The sequence below is a fragment of the Chrysochloris asiatica genome, unplaced genomic scaffold (assembly GCF_000296735.1).
Source record: "Chrysochloris asiatica unplaced genomic scaffold, ChrAsi1.0 scaffold00046, whole genome shotgun sequence".
NCBI classification, from domain to species: Eukaryota; Metazoa; Chordata; class Mammalia; order Afrosoricida; family Chrysochloridae; genus Chrysochloris; species Chrysochloris asiatica.
The window spans coordinates 13,629,482-13,652,981 of NW_006408564.1; the positions used below are offsets into that span (position 1 = coordinate 13,629,482).

The following is a 23,500-nucleotide window of genomic DNA, read 5'->3' on the forward strand; positions in this document are numbered from 1 at the left end:
GCTAGGGCCCTTCCTGGGAACTTCCTGGCTTTTATTAGTTTGTGATCCCAAACATAACTTTTCAAAGACTTTTCTTTTGGAAGTGTGGGTGTGAAACTGCTTCCCTAATCACATCTTGCCGGAGGATGGTTCAACATCTGTATATTATTTAAAATCTTAGTATCCGGTTGGGATATTTGAGTGGGTGGAGACCCTGCGTGGAGAGGTAGAGGCAAGCGTAATGTGTCAAAATGACTTTTAAGCAAAGGCATAAAAATTAGGCAAAAGACACAAATAGCTAATTACCTTGGCTCACTTGCACGTTGAGTCACAAGCCCCCCCCCCTCCCCTTTTAGCTTTAACCTAAGAAGGAGAAATAGGGAACTTAAAAGTATAAGGGATAAAGATCTTACCACAGAGAACTAAGGGACAAAATTCTTTACAGGCCTCCCATTTACCCAAGACCCCCCACCCCTAATTGCTAAAGAGGCAGGGGTACCCCGGATAGCTGCCAGGGAATCAGTGCAGCACAGAGACTTTGCTTTCACTCTGTGGGAGGTAAGAGCCACACTTCCTGCACCCTCCCGGCGTCCAGGCCAGGGTGCTGGAAGCTTCTCTCTTCGCAAGGAGCAGTGAGTTGGGAAAACTCCGCCACTATTGCATACTGGCGCCAGGAAAGGGGGTGAGGGGCTCAGAAGGACTGGTTTTGCAAGCCTAGGATCAATATCCCTCTTCTCCCTCCCTCTCCAGTAGTGGACCCGGCCAATGGAAGCCCGGAAAAAGGAAAAAAAAAAAAAAAATCCCTATGCAGTCTGAGTGCAAAGGCCGCTCGGCTTTGTTTCCAGGCGGGGGAATGCTCCGAGCTGGGGCCACAAGCAGGGGACATTGGGGCGCGCCCTGCCGCGATACTGTTAGGGAGGTGAAGCCGAGCAGAAGGTCCCCTTACATGCGCTGCCGTTTTCTCCCCTGACCTGGAGAGAAACCCTCCTAAGGACTCCCTAATTCCGAAATCTGTGAGCAACGCGGACCAGGGCAAGAGACCCCACCAAACTCGCGCGGCTATAGGCATCTATAAGAGCTCACAGAACTGGAATCTGGCAACGAATCACCAGCCCGAATGCAGCCTCCCCTCTCCCTATTTCCAAGTCTGGGCCAGAACCTCTCCCAGGACCAAAGCTGCCAGAAAGAAGCCTGCAGCTTCGTGGACAGCTAGGTGGTGGGATCCCTCCGAGGCGGGAGCAGAGCACGGCTGCTTTAAGCGCGCGCAGTGCGCGCGTCCGTCGGCAGCGGCCCGGGTTGCGCGCCCCCGTTACCGCCGTCGCGCCGCCGTCGCGCGCCCCCTGCTCGCTCGCTCTCTCACTCGCTCGCTCGCCGGCTTTAAAGTCTCTGCCAGGATCCATGCTCACATGTTACTTCCTGTATGGAGGCATGGCCAGTTTCCAGCCCCGCGCTCCGCGTTCCTTCCCAGCCTGCGCCCGAGCCACAACTTTCAGGAGCATGGACTGAAGGCGCCCTCGCCCCAGCACCCCTCTGAGATCCTTTGTGTTTTGCTCTGTTTCCTCCGGCCGTTTCTATTTTTGGGGGCTCTTCGCTTCCCCCGCCACTTCCCTCCCCTTCCCCGATTGCAAACATGCCTCCTTCCTTCCCGGGGCCCTGGAAGGAGCTGCCAGCCTGAAGCCCGGAGACGCCGTTCCGTGATCAGTCCCGCCGCCGCCCGCCGGTTCTTGCGCTGCCGAATCAAGTTGGGGATTCTCGGCTGCTCACCCTCGCCACTGCCGCCTGTGGTCCCTGCCTGCCCCGAACTCGGGTCATCGTCACCGCCCGCCGACTCCTCGCCCTGCCTGCTCTGCTTGATCCTTTTTGAACGGCAAGAAATCCTTCTCCGCCGAGAGGATTGTCCCCAGCGTGGCTGCGCGTTCCTGGTTACTTTTTGAGATTTTCCGGGGGGCGTTTGGAGGCTTCCTGGCTTTCAGAGGAGACTCGGGTTGCCGAGCGCGGGGGTCCAGTGAAGCAGGCGAACAGGGGAAGCGCCTGGTTTTAGCGGAGGCTCGTACAGAGGCAAGAACTTATTCAACAAGTTTACCCCCCTGCCTTTCTCTTTTCGATGTGCGTTTTCGGACATGCGGAGGTTACTGGAACCGTGTTGGTGGATTTTGTTCCTGAAAATCACCAGTTCCGTGCTTCATTATGTCGTGTGCTTTCCCGGTAAGTGTTGGCTGTGGAGGGGACGTGGCCCTGGCCGGCGCGCTGAGGATGTTGAGTTGCCTCTCTGGGGCGCAGAGATCTGGTGCTGGTCCTGGGGACCCGGGAGAGGGTGGAGGGGATCGGGCGCCGGGTGAGAAGACGAAGAATCCTCTCTTTCGGATCCCGGCAGCTTTTGAGGGAGGCGGATGGTTGGGCAGGGTGGAGGGAAGGGGTCGACTGGGGAGGGTTTGGGGCCCTCCGGGGGGTCTGCTTCTGCTTGGGTTTGGGGGAACAGAGCGTTCTGGAGCTGGGCGAAGAGGGGCTCGCTCTGCTGATCCGCCGCCCATCGGGAGCGCTAGAGCTGTGGATGTTGGGTCTGCAGGGAGGAAGCTCTGTAGATTTTAGGGGGGAAGTCGGGTGCGTACCTCTTTCCATTGGGGGCTGAAGGAATTCAAAAGGGGGAGGGGGACTCATTCTGCTCTTCGATCTTTTGGAGAGGCTGGTGTTTGAGGGGTGGAAATGTGGTCACGGAGGGGACCAGCCTGCGTTTTGGTCCCAAGCACTATCCCCAGCTTGGGGCTTCATCGCGGGATGCGCTTCGGTGCCGGTGCGAGGCAGCCTCCCCTGGAGCGGGAGCCCGGGTAGAGTGAGAGGGATGGGAGCAGAAGGTTTAGAAGCAGCCCCTTCTCTCCTAGACTTACCCGGGCCCAGCCGCTGGTGCGTGCGGGGGGTGGGGTGGGGGTGGGTGTCGGCTGCGGGGCTGTTTCTTGCACCCGGGCGGATTTTTCTTGACTCGTGTGTCCTGCCTACCTTCATATTTACCCCCTTTGCAGGCTGTTTGCGCTTGGCAGATCCAGACCCTCTCATTTCTGGCCAGGCTAAGAGAGGAGCAACACTGGCTATTGATGATAAGAAATTACCGCACGTAACGGTGTGCATCTCGGTAACCCTCTGCTTCCAAACCTGCGCGGGCAGACCCCTTTTGCTCTTCATAAGACCGCAGAGGTTGCCTCCCCCCCCCCACTCCCTATATACACACACACACTCTTGAGGTTTCTAGGAGCCTAGATCTCTGTTGAAACAATCTTTCCCCCTTATTGGGGGTGAAGGCTGCATCTTCTGCCTTAGTCCAGGAACGGGCAGGCGAAATGGGGAGATTTGGTTTTCATCTGTCACTCCCTTAAAGACAGACATTCCCTCACCCCCATTTTCTGCCCTCTCATCTACCTGCTCCCAAGTGGTGGGTATTTGAGTCTAGAAAAAGGGGAACGTGTCTCTAGTGTTTTCGTTCTTTCTACTTACCGCCGCCTGTCCCTGGGCTGCCCGAGCGCCCGATTTTGGTGCAGCGGGTCCCCCAGCCCCGTTGTGCACCTTGGAACGGGAACCTTTGCTGCCCTCGGGGAGCCGCCCCGGGGAGACAAGACAGTGCGTGCTACCTTTGTGGGCTTGGGGTGATGCCGAGGGGCAGGGAGACAAGAAGAGCCCTACTAGCATCTTCTTTTCTCTGAGACCCCCTTTTCTGCGCATACTACTGTTTCTTGTCTCTTCCCGCACCTCCCCATCAGCCTCACCGATCTCCTGCTTTAGCTCAGAAATCAAGTTGGGAGGCTGAGCACGACCACATGTGTCCAGCTCACCCGAAGGCCTGGAGTTTGCCCCCCCCTCCTGTGCCTCCACGGGGGTTGGTGGGGACAACTGTCCACTGTCCCTTAAAGACCATCGCTTAGTATTTGTATTAAACATCTCCCCTCACTAGACCGCTCTCCTTTCCTATGGACTTGCTGGGTGAGTGGGGGGTCGAGACACAGGGCTTGAGCTTTGCTTTGACCACGCTTTAATGGGAGGAGGGGGTTAGAAGGAGGCAACAGAGGGCAGCCTTTCGAAATCAGAAGAATTCCCATATACAGTTCTGGCCTTTTCCATTGGCTTGGAGATGTGGTCAGTGGGCCAACAGAGATTTTTCTCTTTCCTGGTTTCTGAGGAAGCTTGAAATCCAAAATGGGACCTCCACTGATACCGCCTTCCTGGGGCTTTGACAATTTTCTTCTTTCTCATTTTCTTACATGTCCATGCTGTGAGGTAAAAAACCCTTTCCCTCCTCCTGGAGCCGGAGGTGGTGGTGGGGGGGGAGGGGGGAGAAGGGCGGGAATCACAAAAGGAATGGGCGATGGTGTGAGGTACGAGGAAGAGGGGGATTGGTTTGAAAAAGTGCAGCCCTAGAGGGTTAGCAGCCAGGCAAAGTTAAAATGTCAATGCCGTTTGAGGCGCCGGTTTAACATTTCCGAGAGTGCTGCGACGCCGCTGGACCTCAGGGGGCGCCTCCGAGCCACTCGTCGGACTTCTGCCACCTTCACTTGTCCGCTAGGCTACCTCTATGCCGCGGGGCTGCGGTGGGAGTGAGGTTGGGGTGCTCCAGGGCTAATGAGGTGGCTCAGGAGGAGTCTTAGACTCCTTGCTGCCCCTCTCGGCCGGTACTCTTCACCTGGCAGGGTCAGAGCTCTCTTTGTGACCACCCACTTCCCCCGCACCCCACTTGCCTGCCATAGCCTCAGAAGGGTTTAATGTGTTTTGACACCTGGGATAAAAATGGTTTTGATTTGGGATTAGGTTCCTTTTTGGGAGGTCTTAATCCCAATCTCCATTCCTTGGTTATTTTGTTTGTTTTCTCTTAGAATTTGACCAACTTTGCTGTTGCACTGTGTGATTTGGGGCTGGTTTCCTAAAGACAACCTTGACGTGGATCTTTTCCTTTAGCATCGATGGCTTTTAGTCTTTGTACAGTTCATGGTGAAAGTAATGCAGGTGTGGGATTCCCTGTCAGTTTTAGTGTTCCAAGTCAGGTTTTGCAAGTGCAAAGCACAAGTGTTATCACTTTATTATGTTAATAAGAATGTTATTACATTCTTTCCCATTTTCTAAAAACCCTTTATTATGAAAAAATGATAAAAATAGAAAATATGTACTCACCACTCAACTTCAACTATTATCAACCTGATCGTTCATTTATACTCCCATTCAACCGCTGCACTTTATTTAAATCCCAGATATCCAACTATTTGGTATGTATATCCCTAATCATTGGAAATTTAAGTGTCTCCAACAAAGTATAAAATATGTTACTCCAGAGGATTAATGTTTTATCTATTTTACATTCTCTAGCTATTCAGCAGAAATATTAAAAAAAACAAACAAACTGGTTTCTTCTTTCCACCCTCCCAGTGAAACCCTTCTCTTTGGTTCTGATATGTTTCCTATGGAAATTAACATCTGGGAAGGAAGCTGGTGTTGGAAACATTTTGGATGGATAAACTCTGCTGTGTGCATTGGCAGTGTCAGAACTGGATGATCTATGATTGAAGTCCGCCCGAATCTCCCTCTGAGTCTGTCCTATCTGTATTTATTTGCATGTGCAGATTTAGGCCTGCTGTTCATCCTTTATGGTGTTCAGGAAAAGGCAGAAGTAATTTGTGAAAGCCACCAGTCATAGGGATGGGGTGAGAAATCATCCAGTTATGTGTGTTTTCATTTTTTTCTTCCTCAAGTGTCTTGTTTGAATGAAGAATCTTTATCCAGTCTCTGAACTGGACACAGTTATGGAATAGTGACTTTGTTTACTTCTAAGCAGTGCTCACATTAGTGAGTTACTGAAGTTAGATCCAAACTTGTCATCTAGTTGATTTGATTCTGATTTACAGTATTATAGAACCTGCCTCATAAGGTTTCCAAGGCTGTAAACATTAAGGAAACATCTTTCTTCTGCAAATCAGTTGTTGGGTTTGAACTGTCAACCTTTAGGTTAGCGACTGAGCTCTTAATCATTGCTCCACCAGGACTCCTTTTGAAGTTAGAACAGTTACACAAACACAAAATGAGAAAGTGCACTCTCTAATAGACAGTGAAGCTTTGAGTATCTCTAATTATGAACCTGTTTTCACTGAATGAAAGATTATGTTGTTGTTTATATGAAGCGGACAGGGAACACTGATGATTTAACACCGCCAAACCAAACAAAAACCCATTCAGATTCATTTTTCTGTTCTTCCGAACAATTCCCAAGTTAACATAGTATAATAAGTTATTCTGGTGCACCAATTTAGAATATTAACTTTCTTGCCATTCATGTAAGAATATATATAATTCCATAGAGCAGTCGCTAGTAAGGAAACTTCCTCTTCCTTCCCCTCTCTGTTTTTCCTGGAAACTTCTTAACCAAAAGGACAATCTGGACACATACTTCACTGCAATGGCATTTTTGGCTGTTCGTGTGTAGAGGCTATTCTAAAGGATGCCAAGGAAGTATGCCTGCTCCCACTTTCAGTTCTGCACCTGAGCTTGAGCTGAATGAAGGTAGATTGAGGGACTCAGGAAAATGTGAAGTGTTCTTCTGAGAAGAGTCTGCCCCCAACAGGCAGTGAGTGTTGCATGTGAAATTTGGCAGCAGCTGTTGAATTTGTACCAGAATGAGGTTGCCTGGGCACATAGAAGAAAAACAACCCCAAACCAAACCCAGTGCCATTGAGTAGATTCTGACGCATGACCAACGACCCCATGTGTTACAGAGTAGAAATGCTCCATAGGGCTTTCTTGGCTGTTACTTTCATCGAAGCAGATCACCAGACCTTTCTTCCATGGAGTGGCTTCATGGGTTCAAACAAGCAACCCAGTGCAAACTGGTTATATCCCCCAGAGGCCTGGACGCACGTTATGCCCTTGGTAATTGTTTGCCAAATGATTAAATAATTTTGTGCTTTGGTTTTGCTGTCTACAAAATGGGAGTGACTATCTTGGTAGCAAAGAACCAAGCCCCCAAGAATATGACAAGTTCCCTACAGTTAAATAAACCAAATGCACATCTCTAAAAAAGAAAACCTTTATTGACCCAGCTTTGATTTTTATTAAAAAAGAAAAAAATTAGTAAGGTGTTTCCGTGATGTTGTACTTAAAAATCACTTTTAAAAAGGGTGTTTAAAAAACCCATGTGTCCCTGTCCTCCTTTGCCTACAATTCCTCTTCCTCTCAAATTTCTAAGACCACGGAAGTTTCCCTTTAAAAACAGATGAAGTAATGTGGCTTTTTGATTTCAGAAAAAATGTTGGCCATTGGAATGTGTAACAGAGCAAACTGGTGGTTTATTCACACTCTGAAAGGATTATGACGTTTGTAAGTAGTGGCCGCCGTGCAAGATTGTTCTTAGTAGCTAGAGAACTCTGTGTGTGTTTGCCCTTTAAGGACACCACCTATAATCAGAGAGACCACTTTACTTGGCAATATTTGTAGCAAAACGTTCGGTGTTTTGACACAAAAATATATAATCTTGATGAGCTGGTTTTTCAGGTCTGTACAGGCCCCGGGAGTGCTGGTGGCTCAGGGGGTAAAGTGTTTGGTTACTAACAAAGGTTGGCGGTTAGAACCATCAACTACTCTTACGGGAGAAAATTGCGGCAGTGTGCTTCTATAAAGATTATAGCCTTGGAAACCCTTGATATTATGATGGTTAACAAAACAAAACGTTTGAACAATTGGTTTTAAGGGAAATGCCTGTTTGCTGACCAGGTGCCAAATATACCTGGCTTTTCCTTTGGAAGCCTTCATGACTTGGCTGCTGCTACTGCTATGCTCAGGTAGCGTAGTGGTTATGAATTGGGCTGTGAACCTTGACGTCAGCAGTTTGAAACTACTAGCTGTTCCATGGGAGAAAGATGAGGCTTTCTGCTCCCGTAAAGATATACAGCCTCAGAAACCCTGTACAGGGTCGCTGTGAGTCGGAACCGACTCCACGGCACACAACAACAAGAACTGCTATGCTTGAGCTAATGTGGGAAGAGCTTTCACATTGAAAGAGAACGTAGATATTTGTTAACTAGTTTATGGGAGTCCTTTTACTGCTTTTGCCAGCATGTTATTGTTTGTGGCTAAATAATATGCATTGAGTCCTCGTGTGGCGCTGTGGGTTAATGCTCTGGACTGGACTGAAACGTCAGTTTAAACCGCGAGGTAGGTGATTCAAGCTCATCAGCCACTCCTAGGAAACCCAATACAGGGTCATTATGAGTCAGAACCGATTTGATGGCAGTTAACAACAACAATGTTGAATTGGTTCTAACTCATAACAACCCTGTATGGGGTTTCCAAGGATGTAGCAAGGAGAAATATTTTGGTAGCTTGTTGCTGTTGTTAAATGCCATCGAGACCCTGTATAAAGTTTCCAAGGAGTGAGTGACTGGTGGGCTTGAACTGCTGAACTTGTAGTTTGCAGTCCAGTGTTGACCCTACAGTCCCACACCAGGAGTATGGTTGTGGTGGTGATTAAGTGCTGTCAAGTCATTTCTGACCCATAATGACCCTGTATAGGGTTTCTGAGAAGCAGCTGGTGGATTTGAACCTCAGACTTTAAGGTTCAAACTGATCTTGACGTCCAATTCGTTACCCTGCAGCAACACTAAAGCTGTTAATTTTCTTTCTAAACTAAGTCATTACAGAAAGTTTTGCAGAATATAGCAAAGCACATAAGAATATAGTCTAGAGTTAACCATTTACTAGCTGTGCTGCCTTGGGTAAGTTACTTTACTTCTCTGTTTCTCTTTTTTCTCCCCTCTGTAAAATGAGGTAGTGATAGTTCCTTGACTTTTTGGGCCTTCAGGAGGCTTGAATGAGGGTACATGTCAAAGATTTAGCAATGTAGAATCTTGGTGTTGTGCTGTAGGATAAGCACTAGACTGCTAACCCTCAGGTCAGCGATTCAAACCCACCATCCACACCTTGGAAACCCTATACAGGGTGGCTGTGAGTCAGAACGGACCCTTTGGCACATAACAACAGCCACAGGGTAAATAGTAAGTACTTAATAAATTAACTCTTTTTATTTTGTCTACTAAAGATATTTGAATAAGAGTGAAGAAAAGGGAACTTCAAAGGACACAGAAATGGCATGAGGACATCCCAAGTAAAATTAGACTAGTTATGTTTTGAGTTATAATGAAATGAGAAAGCCTCAGTGAGGTCTGATATGCAGTCCAAAAGTTGTTGTTCTTAAGGGCCGTCAAGTCACTTCAGACCCCTAGCAATTCTGTTTAGGGTGTCTGAGGAGTGGCTGGTGGGTTTGAACCACCAACCTTGTAGTAGCAGCCCAGGGCTTATCCACACCAGAACTCCCAGCTGAAAATGGAAGAAATGCTTTCTGCACGTGTACATCTCTGTGTTTCCTGTGTAGAGGCAGTTGCTTTAGGCTGGACACTGAGGTACTTCTTGGGCCATGTGGACTGTGTTGAGAACGGGACTACTCTGATACTGTCCTTGCTGGTGGATGTAATTTGGTACTACTAATGGTGTGGTACTATAGGATAGTCACTGGACCACAAGGTTGGCTATTCAAACTCACCAGCCACTCCATGGAAACCTATGTAGCGTCACTATGAGTCGTAAACAACTCTACAGCACTTAATAACAACAATGGGAATCAAACAAATAGTAGTTGAGAGAGAGTTTGCTTTTAGTTGGCACTGGTGTGACACTTGAACACATTTATGTCACTGTTCCCATATCTTTATGGATTTGGGGAGACCACGCATGTTCACAGAGCTCTTGCCCTCTTAATCAATTTTTTGCAAACTGAAATCCGCATGATGGTTTTCTGGCCAACAACAAAATGTGATTTTAGACTACTCGACTTAGCTACTATTTTTGGGCCATAGCAAAGTGACACAGTTGGCTGCTGAGATCTAGCAACTAGAAACAGAAATGAAAGCATAGTGCATAAAATATGTAACACATCCATGTAAATAAAATAGGACAACTGGTCTTATTTTGGGGTTTGTGAGGCTATTTTTCTAAGGAGGAGAATTGAAGATAGGTGTTGACTGGTATTATAGTGGGTATACTTTTGAGGAATGTGTTTCACTTAGAGGAATTGGAGAAATATTTGAGTTCTCTTAATTGTAGCCTCAGACATTTTACAGCCACATAAATCAGATAAATTTGTGAATTTGGAATAATTTGAGGAGGGACAGATAAGCAAAAGACATTTACTATAAAAGTTGGTTATTGTTGTTAAGTGCCATCAAGTCAATTCTGACTCCTAGCGACCCTGCATGGGGCTTTGAACCACACACCTTGTCAGTTCAAAGTCCAGTGCTTATCCTATAGAGCCACACCACTGCATGGTGGCTTTGAACCACACACCTTGTCAGTTCAAAGTCCAGTGCTTATCCTATAGAGCCACACCAGGGGTCACTGACTTTTCAAAAGTGACATTGATCAAGAATTGTTTAAAGGAGTCATTTTCAAAGCAATGGTTATGAATAAATGATTCTGTCCATTACACACCATAGTTGTACCTTTCTACAAATGACTCGATGGCACCTAACAGCAACAAATCGGTTCAGTGAATGTGGTAGCTAAGTGCTCACTAGTGTTGCCTCCACCAACATCTACACTTTTCTGGAAGTGTATCCATTCAGTGGGAGTCCTGGTGTGACGCTGTAGGATAATGCACTGAACTGCAAAGTCAGAAGTTCAAGCTCACCAGTCTCTCCTTGGAAACACCCTATACACGGTTGCTATGAATCAGAACCAACTTGATGGAACTTAACAACAAACAACAACATCCATTCAGTGAATGTGAACTGGCCATAGTGTTGGCTCTGTTGCTTGGTAGCCAAGTTGCCTTGGGCAAGTTACCCATCATCTTGAAGTTCCAGATACACACACCTCCTATTCAGGGACCATTTAGAGGCACAGGTTGAAATTGTTGGTCCATTGTAGCAGTGCCACCTTGGGCAAATGGGCCTTGGTCACCTGGGAAGTAAGTGACGGTGACTTTAATGCCTCATATTTAGGATTATTTTGAATTTCAGACCTGTTGCTATTTGAACAGTTTTGTTGTTGTAAAGTGCCGTTGAGTCGATTCAGACCCATAGCGACCCTGTATAGGGTTTCCAAGGAGTAGCTGGTGAGTTTGAACCACCAACCTTGCAGTTTAAACAGCTTTGCAGTCTGGTGCATTAACCCACAGTGCCACACCAGGACTTCATTTGAACAGTTTGGGAGCTCTTTTTTTCCTAATTGCACCCACACCAAAAAAAAAATAACCCACTGCCAGAGAATGGGTTACGACTCACAGCAATCCTGTATAGGTTTTGTTGTTGTCGTTAAGTACCGTGGAGTTGGTTCCGACTCATAGTGACCCTGTACAGGGGTTTCCGAGGCTGCAAATCTTTATGGGAGCAGAATGCCTCATCCTTCTCCCGTGGACCCACAGGTAGTTTTGAACTGCTGACCTTGAAGTTGGCAGCTTACTCTTTATAGGAACAGACAAACTCATCTTTCTCTCTTAGAGCAGCTGGTCGGTTTGAACCACTGACCTTGTGATTAGCAGCCCAATGCCTAATACCCCAGGGTCACCAGAGCTCCTATTGCACAGAAATAACAAATAAAAGATTGCCTAGCTTTGTGTATTTCACTCTCTTACTTTTGCCACAGAAGCAAGAACCATATACACTGGGTGGAAATAAAGGTGTCATTGTGTATTTGCTACAATTAAATATAAAAGTAACACAATTAGTTTAGGATTTTATTTTGTTATGTTGAAGAGATGATCTTTTAACAATTTACTTTAGTTTGAGCAAGTTGGTAACTGTCGATAGAGTCTTGAGATTGTTGAGGGGTGAGGTTAGATGAGCTGTTGTTTTCTTGTTTTATTTTTTAACTTTATGCTAAATCAATTTAGTGATTTGGTTTCCAATTTAAGAACTTCAGTTTGTGGCCTCAAATATGGTTATACGATAATGATACGGTATTATGATGATCCCCGAATGTCCTTTAAGTGTAGGTTGCAGGCTCTGAATCACTTGGCTTTAAGTTAAGGTTTGGGGGAGTTGTATTCAGCACAGTGGTTTTAGGTTCTGGAATTTTCCTCTAGAGGTTAGAACTAGTCATGGAAGACAGCCAAAACAACTTGAGTGAACTCCTCGATTTCCCTGAGACTGTTTTCCTCACTCTGAACCACCTTTATGGATTGTTTGGTTTGGGTAGGGCAATTTGGGGGAGGGATGTGGCCTTTTTGCAATCTGCAAATCTCATGCCTGGCACATATTATTTGGTGCTTGGTGAGGTGCAGTTGTTGCTAACATTTTCCTCTGAGAGTTTGCTTTCTGAGGTGCTGTCCAGGAGCCCTTTGATTACCTTGCTAACTTCAATGCCGAATTACCCTGAGGGAAGTAGCTGACAAGAGGTGTGAGTTGAGTGTTGGTTAAGGGAACACTTAAACTCAAGTTACCGTTTCTAAATGTTATACTGTGTTTCTTTATGCCAAAGAATTGTCAATGGCCTTTACAACTAATGTGATTGATGATTGGGTGGTGGTGACAGAATTCCTTTTCTAAAGAAAAGGGAAAGCTAGTGTAGTTATGGTATTTTATTTTATAAAAGAGAAATAGCCAAAATAGCCAAGGGCAGTTCTTCAGGTTACTTGGAGTGTTGCAGGAGGCATCTGACCAGTGGATGCTCTCTTTGACCATGTGATTGTTATTGTTAAGTGCCATTGAGTCAGTTCTGACTCATAGTGACCCTGTCTAGGGTTTCCGATGAGCAGCTCATGGCTTTGCATTGATGACCTTATGGCTTAAACTGACCTTGCAGTGCCGTGCATTTTGCTGCAGTGCCATATCAGTACCATAAGAGAACAGAATAAAAATTGGGGTATTTCACATTCATGCCATCAAGAAGGGTTTTCTGAGTGGTACAAATCGTTTTCTGGGTGATACAAATTGTTAATGCTCTTGGCTGCTAACCAAATCGAAGAACGTTCCAGTCTTCCCAGGGGCATCCCGGAAGAAAAACTTGGTGTTCTACTTTGAAAATATCAGCCATGCACCCCTATGGACCACAGTTCTCTCTGACACACATGGGGTTGTCATGAGGTGGAGTTGACTCCACATCTGCTGTTTTGTAAAACAGTGCCAGGCACTTTTTTAACGCATCAAAGAGGCAGCAGTGACCTAAAAGACAAAAATCCGTGTCCTCATGAGGGATTCCAGAAAAGTCTTATTTACTCTTGGAAAATTGGAAGGCATAGCCACAATCTAGGATATGTGTTTCTGTGTGGTGATAACAATAAATTGGAATTAAATGGTGGCTCCCCCTTGAGATTAGGCACACACCTGGCCCACAGCGATTATTTACAAACCTCATCAGGTCCCTGGAGGTGTTGGCCAGGCTAATAGGTGATTTCTCCCGGAGGGACAGAATTTTTTTTCCCTTGTTCAGGTTTATATTATGTGGATTATGTTATGTGTAAGTGTGTCTGTGTGTGTTTACATGTTAACATATGTATCTTCGACTGATGACATGAATGTGGATGAAGAAGCTATCCTGGTTTCGTTCTTTTTTGTCTCAGCAAATGACTTGCTTGCTGTTTGAATATTTCCCAGGAATGTGCTGAACTTAAAAATTTTTGTTCATTTGTTCAATTAAAAGACAGTTTTGTTTTGAAAAATCTCTCTTTTGATTGAATAATTTGTTTCCTGAGTAGTTTGTTACCAAGCTGTCTGAGGAGATGATGTGGAGCCGGAAGGGTTTGAGGCACTTGGCTAATATCAGGATCTTGAGTAAATTAATATTTTTGTTGTTGTTTATAACTGCTTTTGAGTTGGTTCCGACCCATAGTGACCTTCCCTGTATAGCGTTTCCAATGATCAGCTCATGAGCTTGAACCGCCGACCTTGCCGTTCAAACAGCTTTGCAGTCTGACACATTAACCCACAACGCTACACCAGGACTCCCAAAATTAATATTCGAGGTACCATATTAATTGGTCCTTTGCCAAAGATCTAATTTTTTTTTACATAGTATCCTTGCCCCCTGATTTATGCACATTGCATCCAAGTGTAAATTTCTAATAGATGATGAACATGTCACATTTTCCAACAATATACAAAAACCTGAACTTTGATTTGACTGTTGTGGCCAGCTTTTGGCATGGACAGATGAAGCAATACAGTATGCAAGGTTAACATTTTCCCTAAGAGAAGTCATATGCTGTCATGGTTGTTTGAAGTCCATCTCTAAAAATGGAGAAGCTAAATTTGTTGTACCTTATCTTCTTGACCTCCAAAGTATCTGTTGCTGAAAACAGTGTATATTTAATTAGAGGTTAAGTGTCTTATGGGACAGCAGGGATATTTTTTGATGGTGACAGTGATAGCAAATCTTCTTTGTTGTTGTTGTTGAAAACTTGGGTTGAATTCTGTAGACTGACCTAGGGGGTCATTGCATCAGAAGCAGCTTTGACTTTAGGGTTGATAAAAAAATACCGCCAACCATGATATTTCTGTCCCATTCATCATAATTTATGGCAACCCTATGTGTGTGTCACAATGGGACTGGACTCCATAGGGTCTTCAATGGCTTTTTATTTGGGAGGAGATTGCCAGGACTCTCTTCTGAGGCACCTCAGAGTGGATTCAAACTACCAGCCTTTTGATGACCAGAGAAGCAAACCCAGTCATTTCTGCTTTGGTTGTTTAGAAACAGAGAGGTGAGGTCTATAGAAGGCAGCAGAGCTCAGGTGAGCAGATTGCTTGGAATTTATATCGCGTAGTAAAAGCTGTGGGCAACAGGTTGGTTTAAGAGGAAGATTTTGTTTAAACTGACCATTTCTGCTTGCTTGACAGCTGTTTGTCGGCCACATTATAATCGCCTGAATTAAATAGAGCTTAGCTGGTACATCATAAGGGTTCCAGATGTGCTAGGGAGAAGCGAAGTTTTCTAAAACACTTTGCTAGTCAATGTCTGCCCTTTTGTATTCCTTGTCTAACCAGTTGTCATTTTTCCCCTTGTTTACATGTATGCAAAGTCCAAGAGTGAAGGGTACCAAAAACCTCTGCAATTTTGGGCATCAGCCCTTCATTTTTTCAGTTGGTCAGTTTGGGCAAAAGCTGCTTAATGTATATCATGCACTAGAGGATAATTGTTAAAGTGCTGAGTCAGTTTCCGACTCACAGCAGCCCTTTATAGGGTTCCCAAGGAGCGGCTGGTGAGTTTGAACTGCTGACTTTATAGTTCAAACCGACCTTGTAGTACAGTGCATTATCCCACAGAGCCATACCAGGACTGCAGAGGATGGGTAGCTTGTGCATTAAAAATTCTTTCTGCACATTTTTTTGTTTTGTTTGTAGCTGTACCTTTAACGAGAGAAACTTCTGTTGAAGCGCCTTAATTCATGTGAGAATGTGAGAGTGCCTGGTCTTGAGGTTTCTGCCTTTGCTCAGTGCCAAGTGGAGGGAAAAGTGGTTTCCTGGGAATCCAGGGAAAATGTAAACACTCTTACCCAATAAACAAAGGAGGTTGTGGAATAACTCACAGTTCATGTCTGCCATGGGGCCCGTAAGCAAGATTTTGAGGGAATGAGACTTGAGACAGGTGGATTCAGACCAAAGAGACCAGTGGTAAACACATGTGTATTGAATCTCACAGGTGCGATTTTGAATCCCAGCTCTCTGCTGTACTCTTGGGCCAATTTTAATAGTTTTCTCATCTGTAAAATGGGGATAGTGCAAGTTCCAAATTCTAGGGTCCTTGCCATGATGTTGCACTGTGTGCTAATGTGCTAGACTGCAAAGTCAGTTTGAATCTCAAGGTCGGCAGTTCTAGCTCACCAGCTGTTCCTTGGAAACCTATATAAAGTCGCAATGGGTTGGAATGCACTCGACAGTACTGAAGTAAGCATTACCAAAAGAACCGAACTCACTGCCATCAATCCTACTCACAGTGACCCTATGACTTTAAAGCAGTACTAGAGCACACATCATTGTCTTTCATCCATGAAGTGGCTGGTGAGTTTGAACTGCCAACCTTGTAGTTAGCAGCTGAATGCTTGAACCCATAACACCACCAGGGTGCCTTAGAGAAGCATTATTGTTAAGTGCCATCAAGTCAGTTCTGACTCATAGTGACCCTGTATAGGGTTTCCTAGGACCGGCTGGTGAGTGTGAACCTTGAGGTTCAAACTGACTTTGTGGTCCAGTGCATTATCTCACAGTGCCACACCAGGACTCTAAAAAACCCCAACATTCATCATCAACTTGATTTCAGTTCATGGCGACCCCATGTGTGTCAGAGTAGAATTTTTTTTCTGTAGGGTTTTTAATGACTATCTTTCAGAAACAGGTGTCTGTCTTCTATAGCACCCCTGGGTGACCTCAAACTTTCCAACCTTTACGTGAGCATTTGCTATTTGCACCATTAACAAACCTCCTATAAGGGGCACAGGATCTTATAAATGCTGCCTGCTTCTAATACCTATTGTACAAGTTTTAAGAAACAAAACAAGCTACCCAAAAGATGAAATAGTTAGGAATAAATATAACCAGAGAAACAAAAGACCTACACAAAGAAAACAACAAAACACAACTACAAGAAACCAAAAGAGACCTACAAAAAGTGAAAGAACGTACCATGTTCATGGATAGAGTGGCTTGTTGTTGTTGTTATGTGCCATCGAGTCGGTTCCGACGCATAGCGAACCTGTATAGGGTTTCCAAGCGTGTAAATCTTTACGGGAGTAGAAAGCCTCATCTTTCTCCCGCGGTGCAGCTGGTAGTTTCGAACCGCTGACCTTAAGGTTCACAGCCCGATTTGTAACCACTACGCTACCAGAGCTCCTTAGCATTGTGAAAATGTCAAAACTACCCAAAGCAATCTACAATATAATGCAATCCCCATCTAAATTCCAACATCATTCTTTAAAGAGATGGAAAAATAATCACCGAATTCATATGGGAAGAAGAGAGATCCCAGATAAGCAAAGTGTTACTGAAAAACAAGGAAAAATAGGAGGTCTTTGACTTCCCAATCTCACAACCTTCTAGATGGCTGCAGTCACCAGAACATTGTGATACTGGTATAGTGAAAGACACATAAAACAATGGAGCAGAATTGAGAACCCAGAAGTAATCCATCCACCTATACTCAGGTGACTTTTGACAAAGGACCAAAACACATTAAATGGGGAAGAGACAATCTCTTCAACAAGTGGTGCTGGTAAAATTGAAAATCTATCTACAGAAGAATGAAACAACCCCCCTATCTGACAGCATATTAAAACACACAAAAAACTCAACATGGATTAAAGACTAATAAGTAAAAACTAGAACTATAAAGATCATCAGTTAAAATATTGGGACAAAATTAGGGGCTCTGATTCATGGCTTAAATATACTGTCAAACATAATTGAAAACACACAGCAGAAGACAAAATAGATGATGGTGACTGTGGTGGTTAAGTGCCGTTGAGTCAGTTCCAACTCATAGTGACCCTGTATAGGGTTTCCAAGGAGTGACTGGTGAGTTTGAATCATCAACCTTGCATATAAACCTGACCTTGCAGTCTAGTGAATTATCCCACAGTGCTACACCAAGACTCCATATAGATGTCTGGAACCTCCTAAAAATTAGACACGTAAGTACCTCAAATGATTTCACAAAAAGAGTTAAAAAAAATAGAACCTGCAAACTGGAGAAAAAAATATTGGCAGTGACATATCAGACAAGAGACAACTGTCTAAAATTTATAGAACAATTCAACACATCAAGAAGAAGACAAGTAACACAATTGAAAATGGGCAGAGGACATAAATAGACACTTTACCAAAAAAAACATTCAGATGCCAAACAAACATGGAGAAATGCTCAAAATCACTAGGCATTAGAGAGATGCAAATCAACACAATAATGAGATAATATATTACCCCATTATTGATACCAAAGCTTCCCGAAACAGGAAAAAATAAGTGCTGGAGGGGGTGTGAAGAGTCTGGAACCTTACTATACTGCTGGTTGGACTGTAAAATGGTGCAAATACTGGTACTGTTTCAGAAGGTTGGAAATAGAAATACCATATGGTATAGCCATCTCTGTACTTGGTGTACATCGCCAAGAAATAAGAGCCATAGCATGAGTAGATAATACGCATGCCAATGTTCATTGCGGCATTATTCACATTAGCAAAAAAATGGAGGCAGCCTAGATGCCCATCATCTGAAGAATGGTTAAGCAAACTTCGGTACATATACACAATGGAATATTATGCAACATTGGATGCATCTGCAACACAGTGAATAACATGGAGGAAACTGGAGGACATCATTCTGCTGAGTGAAATTGGTGGTGGTGGTGGTTATGTATGTGCCTTGGAGTTGGTTCCAACTCACAGCGACCCTGTATGAGGTTACCGAGGCTGTAAATCTTTACAGGACCATAAAGCTTCATCATTCTCCCACAGAGCAGCTGGTAGATTCGAACTCCTGACCTTATGGTTAGTAGCTCAGCTTATAATCCACTACACTATCAGAGTTCCTTGAAAGTCAGAAAAAGGGTTTCATTCTGTAATAAACTTTCTGTGATGGTTACCATGTGTGGGAGGGAAGGGAGATTTAATTATTCACTGGGTTGAGGGTAGACACATGCCAACTTTGGTGAAGGGGAAGGCCTTTAAAAAAAGAAAAGGCAAAGAGAAGGAAGAAAAAAAGGAACTTGCTTTCTTATATATTTTTTCATATACTGAAAGGTGACAATGTATATTTTCTCATAAAAGAATAAGAACTTACTGTATTATTTTTGTTTGAAACGTGAAGATCTGGTTACTTCTACAGCATCTTTTGTGGTGTTCTGATATGTTTAATCCAGGAGAATCTAATGTCTTAGTTCATAGTCGTCATTTTATTTTCTGTAATAACATGGCCTCTATAATGATTTAAAAAAATGTGTAAAGGACAAAAAAAAAAAAGAAACAATGCTTGCTCTCAATTAAAAAAATCAAAGAAAAAAGAAAACAAAACCGCGGCTTAAGTATGCTGTCAGTTAACACATGTAACCCTATGAAGTAATGGGAGAGTTGGAGTCTGGTAGAGTGAAAATCTCACAGCTAACTATGAGGTGGGACCAGAACTGAACTCAGGTTAGGGGCTGCTGTCATGTCCCATTCTCTAGTAAAAACAAAACAAACCCATTGCTGTTGGGTTAATTCCAACTCCTAGTGACCCCTCTCTTCTAGCACATTGCTATTCAGGAACACTTTCTTTAGACAGGGCTTTATAACAGATGTTTGTTAGGTTTTGATGTGCCCTATCAGCCCTCAGCTTGAAGGAACAGCCGCACAGCTATACTTGGCGTTCTCATTATTGAAATTCGCAGGCAGGAGAAGCAGAGATGGTGGAAGAGCCACTAAAGATTGTCTAGGAGCTGGATGGAGCTCAGAAGAGACAAGAACCTTCCAGAACCAACAGAGAGAAATCTTTTACCTATAACTGCCACCCTGAATTCAGACTTTTAGTCTCTTAAACTGTGAGAAAATACATTTCAGTTTGTTAAACCATCCACTTCTGGTATTTCTGTTACAGCAACACTAGATAACGCAGACAGATGGAGACATTCAGTGAAAGTCTGCAACACATGTGTTTGTTTTCTTCCTGCTCCTTACCCAGTTAATACCCAGTTTTCCTACTTAGGGATTGAAGATTGGCATTTGAGCCAACATCCTCCATGCCTATAGCCTTGACAGACAATGCTACTCGATCCCAGAGATTTTTTTCTGCTGAAGCCTGACTAGCTCTAAGAATCCTTTTCAAGAGCTGGCCTACGAGAGACCATTTTGCCATCCCTGCTATACTGAGTCATGTAGCTAACCCTAGAAAACGGCATATTAATGAGATACACATCCAAGGGATGCATTTGTCCTTGTCATTTCACACATGATTTTGACTTACTAGAGAGCCATTTTGAAATTGACTTGAAGGGGCAGATTGTTGATTGTAGACTGTTGTTAAATGCAGGTCAGGTTGGCTCTGACTCATAATGATAGTCTGTAGGGTTTTCAGAAAGCAGCTGCTGGGTTTGAACTGCTGACCTTTCAGTTTGCAGTCCCGTGTTTATCCTACAGCGCCCCCACAGGACTCCATTGATAGCAGGTCCAGGCACCACCTGCCAATGTGCCTTCTTGAAACTGATTTGATTGAGTTCATATTTGACTCACTTTGATCAATTCAGGAAAGAAACAGTCTAACCTCTTGATGGCAGTTACATCATATTTTAATTGGTGAAATCCACTAATGGAGGTTTAAGGATCTAAAATTAGTTGCTTATTTTTCCTTTCTTCAAAGCCCAGAGGTTTTGCATCAGATTATGGTTTTGATAGGACTGTTTGTATTCTAAAGTAACACCTTTTTGAATTCTTAGCTATTTAAGTAAGTGCTAAGTATGGGCTTGGTGACAGTAGTTTTTAAAACTGTGACTGATTTAATGAACCCTTTTCTCATGTTGTTTGTACCTGGCAAAGTATCATGTGTTTAAATAAATTCATTCTTACCTTTACGGTGGCTTTATTTCTCAAAATTTGAGAAAATTTTTCAAAATTCTGATCACTGTTATATTTGATAAGGAATTTCGAAAATGGGGGTGAAAGGTAAAAGGAATTCTTAGGTGAAACTGCCATTGTGTTGTGTTTTTACTAACACAGTGTGGTTTGTGTTACCACCTTTGGATGCGTGTGTTGTGCTTGGTAATATATTAAGGAGTTCTGGTGGCACAAACAAAAGTTAAAGCACTTGGCTGCCCCTCCTGACTCTGATGGAGAAAAGATCTGAGGTTCTGCTCCTGTAAAGACTGTTGTGTTGTCTTGGGTTATTGAGTCTTTTCCATCTCATAGTAACACGGTATAGGTTTCCAAGGAGAGACTGGTGGGTTTGAACCTTCAACCATGTGGTTAGCAGTCCAGTGCTAATTGCATTGATTACAGTCGAGGAAACTCTTATGAGGTAGTTCTACTCAGTCTTGTTGTTGTTAAGGGCCATGGAGTGGATCCAGTTGCAATGAATTGTAATCACATCACTGGCACTAATAACAATAATGATATATATAAGTGCATCAAGTATCCCCATGTTTCTTTCCTGGGTGAAAATTCCTTCCCTTCTCCTCCCCTTCCCAACCCTCCACCCACACACACCAAAAAATCCTTCACGTTGAACCTTAGCTGATTTACTGAAATGTCTATGAGTTATGCTGTCAAGGGTAGCCATTGTCCACATGTAGCTGTTGAGCTCTGGGAATGTGGCCTGTCTGAATTAAAGCACACTTTAAGTATAAAGTATACATTGTACATAAAAATCTGAGTGAATTTTTAAAAAGTCTTGATTGCCTATTGAAAAGAAATTATAATATTTTATATATATACTGAGTTAAGTAGAATATATTACTATAATTGATTTCACTGGTTTCATCTTAACTTTTTCATGTGACTACAAGCAAATTTTCTTTCTCTTTTTGAAGGTGTGGTGCTGTGGGTTAATGCGCTGGACTGCAAGGTCAGTTTGAACTGCAAGGTCGGCAGTTCAAGCTCACTAGTTGCTCCTTGAAAACTGTATAGGGTTGCTGTGAGTCAGAGTCGACTTGACAGCACTTAACAACAACAACAACAACTGGCACGTTTAAATTTCCATGTGTGACTTAACATCTGTGGCTCACCAATGTGTTTTTGTTGGACACTGCTGATCTAGGGTATCATTACAGATTTTACCTCACCTTTAAGAGTTGCATTTCCCAGCTGCAGTGCCCTGAGCGTTGGTGATTATCTCTTCTCGCTCCCCTACCCCTTCAGAACACAGGGCCTAGAGATGCTTGTGGCTTTGTACTAGAGCGTTGTCTTTCTGCAAATAAATATAAGTTTGCATCCTTGCCGTTAGGAAACTCTGGAATCTGGGTTATCAGGATAATAGTGGGTTGGGGTCATTTAATTTTATACCCTTGTTTGCTTATCTGTGAAATGGAGTAATGTGTACTCACTGTGTCATAGGGTTGTTTGAGGTGTAGCTGAAGTAAGCTAAGGAAGGCGTAGCTTGGCGCAGGCTGGGTTTATAGTAAGTACTTGAATATAATAACCCCTATTGTTCTTTTACTAGATTATATGAGTGGGCAGTTAACAAAGTACCTAGCTTTGATTTCTCCATATTCAATCACCAAGGACAAATCTGATTCCTATTGATGACACATGGTGGAATCTGTGGAAGATTACAAATAGACCAGTGTGCCTTTTCATAAAACATTTTTGTTGTTGTTGACACTGGACACAGCAAAAGGTACAATTCAGAAACTTCTACCTGCAGAATTCAACTGCACTGATTACATTCTTCTAGTTGTGTGGACATTCTCACCCTCCTTCTCTGAGTTCCTTCCGTATTAACATAAAATCATAGACCCCTAAGGGTCTCATCTAACCTTTCATGTTGTTGTTGTCACTTTCAGTCCCATAGTTTTTAAAAGAGCATAATATAGTGCTCAAGGCAGATGTTTTCACTAGTTAAGCCAAACTATTATTTACTTTTAAGAATATTTCATTGTTGTTACGTGCTATGAAGTTGGTTCTCACTCATAGTGATCTTGTATAGGATTCAGCTGATGGGCTTGAACAGCTGACCTTGTGGTTAGTTGTTGTTGTTGAGTGCCATTGAGTTGATTCCGACCCATAGCGACCCTGTATAGGGTTTCTGAGGAGCAGCTGGTGAGTTTGAACCAGCGACCTTGCAGTTCAAACAGCTTTGCAGTCTGACGCATTAACCCACAGCGCCACACCAGGACTCCCCCTATATCATGTTGTTGTTGTTGTTAAATGCCATCGAGTCCATTCCTTGCTATTGTTGTTAAGTGCCATTGAATCAGTTCTGACTCATAGTGATCTTGTGTAGAGTTTCCAGGGACTGACTGGTGAGCTTGAACCGCTGACTTTGTGGTTCAAACTGACCTTGCAGTCCAATGCAGTATAACTCATGATTTATCTCATGACAGTACTTTATTCAGCGCTTTTAGCTTCAGTAAGGAGCTCTGGTAGCGTAGTGGTTACAAATTGGGCTGCTAACCTCAAGGTCAGCAGTTCGAAACTACCAGTGGTTCCAGGGAAGATAGATGAGGCGTTCTGCTCCCGTAAAGATTTACAGCCTCAAACCCTGTGCAGGGTCACTATGAGTCGGAACCAACTCCACTGTACTTAACAACAACAAGTCCAATTCAAGTATACATTCTGTTCTATATTTTCCCCCTTTTGATCAAAGATCTCCAATAGAATCTTTGATCAAAATGTTCAGGAATGGTAGCTGGGCACCATCCAATTCTCCTCTCTTGGCAGAGCAGATAAGTTGTTCATATGGACAATTAGCCATACTCCATATCCTCCTCTTTTTCAGCACTCCTTTTTCTGTTGGATCCAGGAAGTAGAGACCAGTTGTCATGCCTGAGCTGACTGACCGCTTGCAAGCTTTTAAGACCACTATGTTTTGAGCTTAGGAGGTAGAACAGA

The 23,500-nt window shown here is 43.8% G+C and overlaps 1 protein-coding gene across 2 annotated transcripts in view; it reads left to right on the forward strand.

The window, feature by feature from the left end:
- The first annotated feature begins 1,383 nt into the window (after positions 1-1,383).
- PTPRG (protein tyrosine phosphatase, receptor type, G) overlaps positions 1,384-23,500 on the forward strand; it is a 1,006,925-nt gene continuing 984,808 nt past the window's right edge. Inside the window, exon 1 of one of the 2 annotated variants that reach the window (XM_006862095.1) lies at positions 1,384-2,184. In XM_006862095.1, the coding sequence (XP_006862157.1) occupies positions 2,100-2,184 (85 nt within the window). In that variant the 5' untranslated portion in view covers positions 1,384-2,099. The remainder of the gene's footprint in view (positions 2,185-23,500) is intronic. The other variant, XM_006862096.1, reaches the window with a different exon arrangement.